This window comes from Schistocerca serialis, chromosome 3 (assembly GCF_023864345.2).
Source record: "Schistocerca serialis cubense isolate TAMUIC-IGC-003099 chromosome 3, iqSchSeri2.2, whole genome shotgun sequence".
NCBI lineage: Eukaryota > Metazoa > Arthropoda > Insecta > Orthoptera > Acrididae > Schistocerca > Schistocerca serialis.
This window is the reverse complement of record NC_064640.1, coordinates 225,844,396-225,857,947: the sequence shown is the minus strand read 5'-3', so window position 1 is coordinate 225,857,947 and position 13,552 is coordinate 225,844,396. Positions and strand designations below refer to the sequence as shown.

Below are 13,552 nucleotides of genomic sequence, written 5' to 3'. Positions count from 1 at the left end.
ATATAAGAGTTTACCTGGTATAAGAAACGATACCCTCTCAAGTTTTCTGCCAGTGACAGATGTGTGGCAGAACCATTACAAAAGTGAATTACATACATTCACACAATGCACCTGGAACACCTCAAAATGTTGCTTTTGGTATTACCTGTAAGAGCCTCAAGCCCCTGCGTTTCTTGGAATGGCACAAATGACGATGGACATGGTAGTAGGGACACTAAAGCTTGTATCTCCTAAGACTGTTGGTGACTGCATTATTCCAAACTTTTTTATTGGCTCTCCTGTTTGTTTAGTTGTTACTGAAGTAGTTGATGGTGTTGGTGTTGTCCATGCTGAAGTTATTGCTGGTCTATTTCAGTTCTTATTGCTTGCATCTTCTCTGTGGAAGGGAATACATTGTACCTTATGAAATAATTATGGCTTATTAACAGAAACCATGGACCTTGCCGTTGGTGGGGAGGCTTGCGTGCCTCAGCGATACAGATGGCCGTACCATAGGTTCAACCACAACGGAGGGGTATCTGTTGAGAGGCCAGACAAATGTGTGGTTCCTGAAGAGAGGCAGCAGCCTTTTCAGTAGTTGCAAGGGCAACGGTCTGGATGATTGACTGATCTGGCCTTGCACCACTAACCAAAACGGCCTTGCTGTGCTGGTACTGCGAACGGCTGAAAGCAAGGGGAAACTACAGCCGTAATTTTTCCCGAGGGCATGCAGCTTAGTGTATGGTAAAATGATGATGGCATCCTCTTGGGTAAAATATTCCGGAGGTAAAACAGTCCCCCATTCGGATCTCTGGGCGGGGACTACTCAAGAGGATGTCGTTATCAGGAGAAAGAAAACTGGCGTTCTACGGATCGGAGCATGGAATGTCAGATCCCTTAATCGGGCAGGTAGGTTAGAAAATTTAAAAAGGGAAATGGATAGGTTGAAGTTAGATATAGTGGGAATTAGTGAAGTTCGGTGGCAGGAGGAACAAGACTTTTGGTGAGGTGAATACAGGGTTATAAATACTAAATCAAATAGGGGTAATGCAGGAGTAGGTTTAATAATGAATAAAAAAATAGGAGTTCGGGTAAGCTACTACAAACAACATAGTGAACGCATTATTGTGGCCAAGATAGACACGAAGCCCACGCCTGCAACAATTGTACAAGTTTATATGCCAACTAGCTCTGCAGATGATGAAGAAATTGATGAAACGTATGATGAGATAAAAGAAATTATTCAGGTAATGAAGGGAGACGAAAATTTAATACTCATGGGTGACTGGAATTCGAGAGTGGGAAAAGGGAGAGAAGGAAACATAGTGGGTGAATACGGATTGGGGGAGAGAAATGAAAGAGGAAGCCATCTGGTAGAATTTTGCACAGAGCATAACTTAATCATAGCTAACACTTGGTTCAAGAATCATATAAGAAGGCTGTATACATGGAAGAATCCTGGAGATACTAGAAGGTATCAGATAGATTATATAATGGTAAGACAGAGATTTAGGAACCAGGTTTTAAATTGTAAGACATTTCCAGGGGCAGATGTCGACTGTGACCACAATCTACTGGTTATGAACTGTAGATTAAAACTGATGAAACTGCAAAAAGGTGGGAATTTAAGGAGATGGGACCTGGATAAACTGACTAAACCAGAGGTTGTACAGAGTTTCAGGGAGAGCATAATGGAACAATTGACAGGAATGGGGGAAAGAAATACAGTAGAAGAAGAATGGGTAGCTCTGAGGAATGAAGTAGTGAAGGCAGCAGAGGATCAAGTAGGTAAAAAGACGAGTGCTAGTAGAAATCCTTAGGTAACAGAAGAAATATTGAATTTAATTGATGAAAGGAGAAAATATAAAAATGCAGTAAATGAAGCAGGCAAAAAGGAATACAAACGTCTCAAAAATGAGATCAACAGGAAGTGCAAAATGGCTAAGCAGGGATGGCTAGAGGACAAATGTAAGGATGTAGAGGCTTATCTCACTAGGGGTAAGATAGATACTGTTTACAGGAAAATTAAAGAGACCTTTGGAGAAAAGAGAACCACTTGTATGAATATCAAGAGCTCAGATGGAAACCCAGTTCTAAGCAAAGAAGGGAAAGCAGAAAGGTGGAAGGAGAATATAGAGGGTCTATACAAGGGCGATGTACTTGAGGACAATACTATGGAAATGGAAGAGGATGTAGATGAAGATGAAATGGGAGATATGATACTGTGTGAAGAGTTTGACAGAACACTGAAAGACCTGAGTCGAAACAAGGCCCCGGGAGTAGACAACATTCCATTGGAACTACTGACGGCCTTGGGAGAGCCAGTCCTGACAAAACTCTACCATCTGGTGAGCAAGATGTATGAGACAGGCGAAATACCCTCAGACTTAAAGAAGAATATAATAATTCCAATCCCAAAGAAAGCAGGTGTTGACAGATGTGAAAATTACCGAACTATCAGTTTAATAAGTCACAACTGCAAAATACTAACGCGAATTCTTTACAGACGAATGGAAAAACTGGTAGAAGCCAACCTCGGCGAAGATCAGTTTGAATTCTGCAGAAATGTTGGAACACGTGAGGCAATACTGACCCTACTACTTATCTTAGAAAATAGATTAAGGAAAGCCAAACCTACATTTCTAGCATTTGTAGACTTAGAGAAAGCTTTTGACAATGTTGACTGGAATACTCTCTTTCAAATTCTAAAGGTGGCAGGGGTAAAATACAGGGAGCGAAAGGCTATTTACAATTTGTACAGAAAGTAGATGGCAGTTATAAGAGTCGAGGGGCATGAAAGGGAAGCAGTGGTTGGGAAGGGAGTGAGACGGGGTTGTAGCCCACGTTGAGGTTCGCCGATGACATTGTAATTCTGTCAGAGACAGCAAAGGGCTTGGAAGAGTAGTTGAACGAAATGGACAGTGTCTTGAAAGGAGGATATAAGATGAACATCAACAAAAGCTAAATGAGGATAACGGAATGTAGTCGAATTAAGTCGGGTGATGCTGAGGGAATTAGATTAGAAAATGAGACACTTAAAGTAGTAAAGGAGTTTTGCTATTTGGGGACAAAATAACTGATGATGGTCGAAGTAGAGAGGATATAAAATGTAGAATGGCAATGGCAAGGAAAGAGTTTCTGAAGAAGAGAAATTTGTTAACATCGAGTATAGATTTAAGTGTCAGGAAGTAGTTTATGAAAGTATTTGTATGGAGTGTAGCCATGTATGGAAGTGAAACATGGACGGTAAATAGTTTGGACAAGAAGAGAATAGAAGCTTTTGAAATGTGGTGCTACATAAGAATGCTGAAGATTAGATGGGTAGATCACATAACTAATGAGGAGGTATTGAATAGAATTGGGGAGAAGAGGAGTTTGTGTCACAACTTGACTAGAAGAAGGGATCGGTTGGTAGGACATGTTCTAAGGCATCAAGGGATCACAAATTTAGCATTGGAGGGCAGCGTGGCGTGTAAAAATCGTAGAGGGAGACCAAGAGATGAATACACTAAGCAAATTCAGAAGGATGTAGGTTGCAGTAAGTACTGGGAGATGAAGAAGCTTGCACAGGATAGTGTAGCATGGAGAGCTGCATCAAACCAGTCACAGGACTGAAGACAACAACAACAACAACAACAACAACAGGAAACTTGAAACATATACCAGAATAATTGTCAGTTTGTCAGGACATTACATGAATAATGTAGACCTGAGTTCAAAATTTTTTGAACCTCAATTATTTGCATAGAACAGATGATAGAAATGTACTGAACTTCATTTCAGGTAAGGGAACCTTTAATGGACCACCAATCGTTGAAATACCTGTATCAATGTGCATGTAGAAGAACATTGCATTGGCATAAATAAAGATATTATGTTTTGTGGCTTGGGTACCAAGGAGAACTTTCAGGGCTGTAGAACTAGCCAATAATGTGTTGCTCAATTGAAATTTTGGTATCCCCACCAGCAGACAAATGTATGGACACAGAGGAACTGCAGTGGGTTCTGTGGTAGAGTAGTGCAGAAGCTATCATGGACGTCATGTGTGGAGTGTCATATGGGCAGAACTGCTGACTCAGGTGTTTACTTGCCAGGGACAATAGGTTGGGCCAGTGAGTTCCTATGGAGTGATTGACTAACACTGACCTGACTTCCACATTGCAGCATGCTCTTGTTTCCACATGTTATTTGTTTGGTAATTCATGCTGGTTGCATTTCGTGCTTTTCTCCTTGTGTCTCTACGTGGTGTTTGGACTCCCTGTTCCCCCATAGATCAACTTGCACATTGAGTTTATCCTCTTCTGTGGTTCAGCTTCCAGGCTCCCGGGTTGAGTGCCCACAGTTGGCTAGATTAGTGACATTTGTGCTGATGGCTATGTTTTGCAACATTGTCGTGCCTGTGCAGATACAAAAGAAACAATTATGTTGAAGTATGGTTTTTCACTGTATTAAGTGTTGCAAGTATTAATTCTAGATTTGCATAAGGCATTTGGTTCTGTAAATCATACAGTACTTTTATCCAAATTAGCGGTATAATAGCAGTATCACTAAAATTCATAAGTTATCTCTGAGATGGGAGACAGTATGCTAAACTATCTTATGAGAATGGAAGTAAGAATGCCCCACAGTAAAATCAGTATACAAGACTCTCAACTTTGGAGTTCCCAGGGAAGTATTCTTAGATCATAAAACTTAAAGCTAGTGAACTATGCTGCTGATACAGCATTTATTATCCTCAGCCACAATTAGCAGATAGCATTCCAAAACAATAAAGACAACTTTGAACTAATCATGGAACATCTGATCATGAATAAACTTATACCGAATAAGGCCAAGACTGTTGTGATAAAGTTGGTGCTCAATTGCAACCAGTCTCAAGTGTATATAAATATTGAATCACTGTCTACGGTTGAAACATCCAATAAACATAAATTTTTAGACATTGTTATTGATGAGTGTCTTACATGAAAAGAGTCTGTCAGCTACATCTGTAAAGAGACTAGCTGAAATATTTGGTTACTAAAACACCTGAAAAATATATAACTCCTCCTATTATTAAACAAATGCTCTATGGATTAATCCCTTCTCATTTACAACACGAGACTGAAATTTGGGGTGGAGCACCCACAGTCTACATGGATAAAATATTCAGGCTTCAGAAGATACTAGTTATGGTTATTACTACTGTAAGCAAACACTAGTCATGTTGGGACTATATTAAGTATAATTTATTGACTATACAATAAAGGTATATGCTTATGACAATTATATTTGTAAAAGAGAATGATGCAATAAGCATAATGAATAGAGATTTTATTAATGCAATACATGAACAAGGTGTATTCAAATAACTTAGGGGAATGCAGCTGGGTGACGACATTCTATACACTGGGAGAAACTAAGGTCTCATAAGGTGTTGTTATTATGATACTGAGTAACAAAAGTGCTACAAATGAAAGTCCACTTGCATTTTATAATAGGTTGCCAAATAATGTAAAGCAGCTCTGTGGAAATTTCTTTAAGAGCAAGTTGAAACAGCTGTTAATTAAAAGACTTTTATATCAACTCAGACATTTCTGAACTCCATTATCAGTAGTATTACTTTTGAATGTTGCAGTGTATTAGTGGCATTGAATGTTTATATAATGGCATCTAATGTGCTTCTATTTTAGCTTATGTATTCCTTATATGTACAACATGATATCATCATTGTAAGTGTGCAGTAATTAAAATGTTCAAGGCTGTAAAGGTATCATAGACAAATAAAGGTTAATAATAATAATAATATCATTTCTTATGCTATAAAAATCCTACACTGGTGCTTTTCTACGTTAATAATCATGCATAATAATATTGTATTGTATTGAACTGAGGACCTAGAAATGATGGAGAGGCTTCGTCCCTGCCATAGCCCACAGTGGTACACAATCCCACAACAGGTTACAGCAGTCCACTCACCCCACCGCCGTCCCACACCGAACCAAGGGTTATTGTGCGGTTCACCCCCCAGTGGACACCTCCCCTCCCCCAGGAACATATGACACCAGACGAGTGTAACCCCAATGTTTGCATGGTAGAATAATGATGGTGTATGCGTACGTGGAGAAAGTGTTTGTGAAGCAATCGCTGACATAGTGTAACTGAGGCAGAATAAATGGAACCAGCCCACATTTGCCAAGGCAGATGGAAAACCGCCTTAAAAACCATCCTCAGACTTGCTGGCACACCGGACCTCGACACTAATCCATTGCATGGATTTGTGCCGGGGACCGGCATGGCTCCTACCTGGAAAGCAGTGCGTTAGGCCGCAAAGCTAACCGAGAGGGCATGCATAATAGTACATACCTGTAGCTATATTTGGGTATTTCAGACACATCATATTGTCATATGCTTGTTCCTTAATACTATCTATGATGAGTTTCCATTGTGTTGATTTCTTTTGATTTGAAAAGTGTAATTGTAATACTGCATCTATGTTTATGTAACTTATTGTCTGTTCAGGATAAGCAATGCCCCAGTTGCAGATATTTTAATTATTTGGGCAAAATGTGAAGACGGCAAGTTACGAGGATTCATTGTGGAAAGGAATGGAGCCAAAGGATTGGCAACACCCAAAATAGAAGGCAAATTCTCACTTCGGGCATCTGCTACAGGAATGATCTTCTTAGATGAAGTTGAAGTTTCAGAGAAAAACGTTCTTTCTGGTGTGACCAGTTTCAAAGTAAGCTTGAATTTTGTTTTTGTCATGTGTCACCATAACTCACTACCATGATCCTTAATCTTATACCAGAACATACTGAATATGGGCAGAATAATTCAGTCAAGAATTGCAATGTGTGAGACTGACAACTACGTTGCGACACCAACCAAGAGCAGTATTTAATTCTTTGTTAAATGAGAATTGTGTGTTGGTAGGAACAAGTGTCATGTTTTGTGTATGCATTAACTCAGAACAGCAAGAAAAATTTCTTTATTCTAGTAGAAGCATCTTTAGGCAACAGATGCAAAAGTTACTTTATTTTCTACAATTTTCTTCTTTATTATGCCTGTAATGTCTAGAACTTCCTTTAGATTCCATAGATGAGTGTATTTTAATTCCCTTAGCTGAAGTTTTACCCAGCAAAGCAATCCAATTATCTGGCCAGGGTGCCGGTGCCCCTGTGTTCATGCCCTATAAGCAAGGAGGGGAGGTAGTAATGGTGTACCTTCCAGTACTGTTACAAGAGGAGTGCTGTCACATGCTAAATGTCTATACTCACATCTAAATGAAGTACCCATTTAGAATAAGACCGGAATTGGGACACATAGTATATCTCACCTTGGCTGCTCACAGTGGGCAGCAGTAAGAAGGGCAATATCTGGAAAACTATCTTCCCCAGTGACATCGCTATTTTCTACGTGTGTATCTGTTGATTCTTTGCTGCTGTTTCACTGAAGGATGACAATGCTGACTTTTTGTTTGAATCTGTGCTGAGTGATTTTATTTATATTTTCAGTTCCTTGGCCATCAAAGTGTGTCTCCTCCACTCAACATCACACACTTTTTTGGCATGATACGTATACTTTCAAGTCTTCTAAGGACACAGCAGTAAAAGATAATGTCACAGCCACATAAGCAAAGTGACACTGTGGTCTAGTGGTTAGCATTTGTGGCTAGTAATGCCAAGGTCCTGTGTTTGATTCCCAGTGACCATCTCAAATTTTTCGTAGGTGGAAAGGTTTGGCAGGAAACCCACTTAGCCTTGTAATGCCAACTATAACCAGAAAAATTGATGCATAAATCACCAAAGTAGTGTTACATCAAAAGGTATGCACCAAGCTAGATGACAAACAACATTTATTTATTAGCAGCAGAGGCATGAGCTGTTAAGTTTTTCAGGTTAGAGAGTAAGATGTGTGATGTATCATGATTATCTTTGCAAGATTTCATAACAGTTCTGTAGTATTTAGGTCTAGATGGCATGACAGCAGTAAGAAGGGACATTTTTTGCAAGAGTTTACCAATTGAATAAAGAGAAAGTGTTTGTTGCTCCGTAATTAATGTGAAAGTTTGGTTTTCTTTGTCTCTACAGATTTGTAGTTTTTTTGCCATTTCTACATGATAGTCTGAAGTTTTCCTGTTGTAGTCACAGAGGAAATGTGAACAAAAAATAAAACTCTGCAGTCACAACAATGAAACGCTCTCTGGCACTGTTGTCCGATGACACTGTTCACACATTGCCACTTTGCAATATTTTTCACAGTGTAGTGTGTATGGATCCATGGCTCATCTAAGTAAACCATTGGTCACTTTATGCTAATGCTTCATTTTATAATTTTTTTTAAAAGTCTGATATCATAGGCTTTTTTGCCAGTATGTTCATGACTCATTCATTCTAGCAACTTCTAAAATCAAATCCCATAGATGGAACAGTTTTTCTTAGAGTTTCTTTTCTAGTAGGGAAGGCTAATTCAGTGAAACAACAGCTGTGAAATTTCTGCAAAGATTGTATTTCCTTCCATGGCCATAATATTGCAGCAATTTATTTAGATCACCAATGAAATATTTATTGTATGCATTTCTCTAATTCTGTTTTGGGGCACATACTTGATGTCCTACTCCACTTGGCATCATATCCCTCCTTCTGTAATTTGCACACCATTCCCTAACTGAATGCATCTTTTATAACCCTCTGTGTCAGCACTATCACACTTTCCTTGTTTTCATTGCCTGTAATATTAACGATGTTAATAGCAAGTAGTCATGGCTTTCCACAAAGGTATTTTCTGCAGTCCCTTTTTGTGCTCACACTCTGAGTTGGACTGGAACGTTACTGTAACAAGTCACATCGCCAAGTAGTTCCCATTACAGCCAGGTAACTGATTCACCTTGCCGAGTAATACAGAGTGCTTATTGTAATTGTTGAATTCATCAGTCTGAAGACTGACTTGTTTTCCTGTATAAACTTTTTACTACCTGCATAACTACTGCACCCTACATCAATTTAAACCTGCCTACTGTATTTAACATTGATTTCCTCCTTCAATTTTTACCCCTGACACGTTCCTCTAGGCCAAATTAAACTATTCTTTGATGCCTCAGGATGTGTCTAATCAATCTCTTTCTTCTGTTAGGCAAGTTTTGATGTTAAGCTCTTTGATGTCTAATTCCATTCAGTACCTCCTTGTTACTTATCCAATCTATACATTTAATCTTCAGGATTTTTCTGTAGCACCAAATAAGCTTATATTCTCTTTACCATTTATTTTCTTCATTTCACTTCTACATGACACCACACTCCAAATGAATACATTCATAAAAGGCTCCCTAACACTTAAATTTGTATTTGTTGTTAACATCATCTTGCTTTTCAGGAAAGTTTTTCTTGCTATTGCCAGTCTCTGTGTGTGTTCGATATTCACTCTGTATGTTCTAAATATTCTTGTCAGTTTTATATTTTCTTTTGAAATATGATGTAACAACTGAACTCTAAAACATACACTATAATCTAATCATCAGATGAACATGTTAACTGTTGCAGAGGATTGGTTTTCATGATCTCGCTAATATCCAAAAGCCACTCATTGTGAGAATGCAATTGCAGCAGTGCTAGACAGGGAGCAGTGCTGTAGGTTTTGTGCCATTTTATTTTGAGACTACAGCTTGCTGTAGTTTGACAGAAAGCATGGCAAATAGATGGATCAGGCTGAATGCCTTCTGTTTTTGTCCAAAGTGTTTTGTACATTTGGGTACAAAAATCTTCAGTAATTATCAAATTTATGTGTGCTTCAGAGGAATTAGAAATTCAGAGAAGAAGAAAGTTGCTTTAAATCTACTGCTGTCTTTTGAATGCATGGAAATAAAATATTCAAATTCATAATAGTGATTATGTATAAAACTATTTTTGTGTTTAGCAGAATATAAGCAGAGTTTAGTTTCTGAGAGGATGAAACGTACAAGGGTATACTCTGCAATGGTTTTAAGATAATGACTGAATTCGATGTACCATAAACTGGGTTAAATTATGCAACCTGGGTTACTTTACACACTTCCCATTAAGTTCTGTGGGGTGCTGCCCATGGCCTGTTTTGGAAATTCTGAGTAAAATGGCTGCTTAGATAATACATAGTGAACTTTACTGGATTGAAAAATCATGACAGTGTTGTTCATACATCATGATGCAGGATGATAAATGCAGTTAATTGGATGTGAGTATCTTTACGTATTTTTACATTGCTTAGAAACTGTCATTGCCATGTCATAGTTATGTGGAACAGTAGGTGAAACACTTTTTTAGTGGAGACATTTTACTAGCAAGCTGAAAACAAGCAAAGGTGTGTGACTTTTGCTTGGGTGGGGATAACTTTACGACGACTGCAAACAAAAGCAGAAAATAAGGATACTGAGGAAATTATTGGACAAGTGCTATCTTATGATGAGATTCAAGTTAAGTTCATGAAGATGACAGGTGACTCAACATAGACATTTGTATGGTCTGATGTTGGAGATATCTCCAAAATCAATAACTAGGGGCTACTTGATGAACCTGTGGTATTACAAAGATGATCTTTGTAGTTCAAAGAACACCTGCAATCTTTCATGTACATATCCAGTCTTTATTGAAGTGAAATCAAGGTTAGTAGTGCCTCATCCTGCTATAGAAATACTATAAAAGTGAAGGTGAGAAACTCATGCTCCAGACACAGCAGAAACATTATTTTCAATTTACATAATAAAAACTTAAAATTTAAATGACTTGCCATATTGCATTTATCCTTGTAATAGGTTCCAACAAGTCAATAAAGCTATGAAAAGTGTCATGCCACTTCAGATTTCTGTTTTATTTCCATTTAAAATTTCCAGACATGTGTAAAGTTATCCATTATAAGGCAATACTGCCAAATATCTTGCAAAGTACACTGAAGAGCCAAAAAACTGGTACACCTGCCTAACATTGTGTAGGGCCCCCGCAAGCATGCAGAAGTGCCACAAGATGATGTGGCATGAACTTGACTAATGTCAGAAGTAGTGCTGGAGGGAACTGACACCATGAATGCTTCAGGGCTGTCCATAAATCCATAAGAGTATGAGAGGGTGGAATCTCTTCTGCACAGCACGTTGCAAGGCATCCCAGATATGCTCAATAATGTTCATGTCTGGGGAGTTTGATGGCCAGTGGAAGTGTTTAAAGTCAAAAGAATGTTCCTGGAGCCACTCTATAGCAATTCTGGATGTATGGGGTGTCGAGTTGTCCTGCTGGAATTGCCCAAATCTGTTGGAATGCACAGTGGACATGAATAATGGATACAGGTGATCAGACAGGATGCTTATGTATGTGTCACCTATCACAGTCATCTCTAGACATATCAAGGGCTCCATAGCACTCCCAACTGCACACGCGCCACACTATTACAGAGCCTCCACCAGCTTGAACAGTCCTCAGCTGACATGAAGGGTCCATGAATTAATGAGGTTGTCTCCATACCCTTACACATCCATCTGCTTGTTTCCAGTCATCAACAGTCCAATGTCGGTGTTGATGATCACAGGTGAGGTGTAAAGCTTCATGTCGCGCAGTCATTAAGGGTACACGAGTGGGCCTTCAGTTCCAAAAGACTATGTTGATGATGTTTCATTGTATGGTTCACACACTGACACTTATTGGTGGCCCAGCATTTAAATCTGCAGCAATTTGTGGAGGGGTTGCACTTCTGTCACGCTGCACTATTCTCTTCAGTTGTCGTTGGTCCCGTTCTTGCAGGTCTTTTTCCAGCTGCTGCGATGTCAGAGATTTGAAGTTTTACTGGATTCCTGATATTCACCGTACACTCGTGAAATGGTCATATGGGAAAATCCCCACTTCATCGCTGCCTCGGAGATGCTATGTCCCATCCCTTGTGCACCGACTATAACACCACGTGCAAACTCACTTAAATATTGATAACCTGCCATTGTAGCAGCATTAACCGATCTAACAACTGCACCAGACACTTGTTGTCTTATATAGGCATTGCCAACTGCAGCGCCATATGCTGCCTGTTTACATATCTCTGCATTTGAATATGCATGTACTCTTTGAATGGAGTAACTTTACACACAATGTTGTTAAAACATGTCATAAACACGATTTCCATTCATTTTGAGGCTACAATTGCCCTTAAGAACCAGAATGATATACAGAAACCCATTTATATCAATTATATAACCAACCACCTCCCCCTTTGAACCATAGACCTTGCCGTTGGTGGGGAGGCTTGCGTGCCTCAGCGATACAGATAGTCGTACCGTAGGTGCAACCACAATGGAGGGGTATCTGTTGAGAGGCCAGACAAATGTATGGTTCCTGAAGAAAGGCAGCAGCCTTTTCAGTAGTTGCACGGGCAACAGTCTGGATGATTGACTGATCTGGCCTTGTAACACTAACCAAAACAGCCTCGCTGTGCTGGTACTGCGAACGGTTGAAAGCAAGGGGAAACTACAGCCACAATTTTTCCTGAGGGCATGCAGCTTTACTGTATGGTTAATGATGATGGCATCCTCTTGGGTAAAATATTCCGGAGGTAAAATAGTCCCCCATTCGGATCTCCGGGCGGGGACTAATCAGGAGGACATTGTTATGAGGAGAAACAAAGCTGGCGTTGTACGGATCGGAGTGTGGAATGTCGGACCCCTTAATCAGGCTGGTAGATTAGAAAATTTAAAAGGGGAAATGGATAGGTTAAAGTTAGATATAGTGGGAATTAGTGAAGTTCGGTGGCAGGAGGAACAAGACTTTTGGTGAGGTGAGCAAGCAGTAAAGGAAACAAAAGAAAAATTTGGAATAGGCATTAAAATCCATGGAGAAGAAATAAAAACTTTAAGGTTCGCTGATGACATTGTAATTCTGTCAGAGACAGCAAAGGACTTGGAAGAGCAGTGGAACAGAATGGACAGTGTCTTGAAGGTAGGATATAAGATGAACATCAACAAAAGAAAAACGAGGATAATGGAATGTCGTCAAATTAAGTCGGGTGATGCTGAGGGTATTATATTAGGAAATGAGACACTTAAAGTAATAAAGGAGTTTTGCTATTTGTGGAGCAAAATAACTAATGATGCTCGAAGGAGAGAGGATATAAAATGTACACCGTCAATTCCAAGGAAAGCGTTTCTGAAGAAGAGAAATTTGGTAACATCGAGTATAGATTTAAGTGTCAGGAAGTCGTTTCTGAAAGTATTTGTATGGAGTGTAGCCATGTATGGAAGTGAAACGTGGACGATAAATAGTTTAGACAAGAAGAGAATAGAAGCTTTCGAAATGTGGTGCTACAGAAGAATGCTGAAGATTAGATGGTTAGATCACACAACTAATGAGGAGGTATTGAATATGATTGGGGAGAAGAGGAGTTTGTGTCACAACTTGACTAGAAGAAGGGATCGGTTGGTAGGACATGTTCTGAGGCATCGAGGGATAACCAATTTAGTATTGGAGGGCAGCGTGGAGGGTAAAAATCGTAGAGGGAGACCAAGAGATGAATACACTAATCGGATTCAGAAGGACGTAGCCTGCAGTAGGTACTGGGAGATGGAGAAGCTTGCACAGGATAGAGTAGC

At 39.4% G+C, this 13,552-nt stretch overlaps 1 protein-coding gene across 1 annotated transcript in view; it reads left to right on the top strand.

Annotated features, from left to right (window-relative positions):
• The window catches only part of LOC126470763 (glutaryl-CoA dehydrogenase, mitochondrial-like), a 428,045-nt gene that overhangs the window by 381,184 nt on the left and 33,309 nt on the right, over positions 1-13,552 (top strand). The window contains exon 4 of the mRNA XM_050098768.1: positions 6,481-6,700. Coding sequence (XP_049954725.1) covers positions 6,481-6,700 — 220 coding nt within the window. The remainder of the gene's footprint in view (positions 1-6,480; positions 6,701-13,552) is intronic.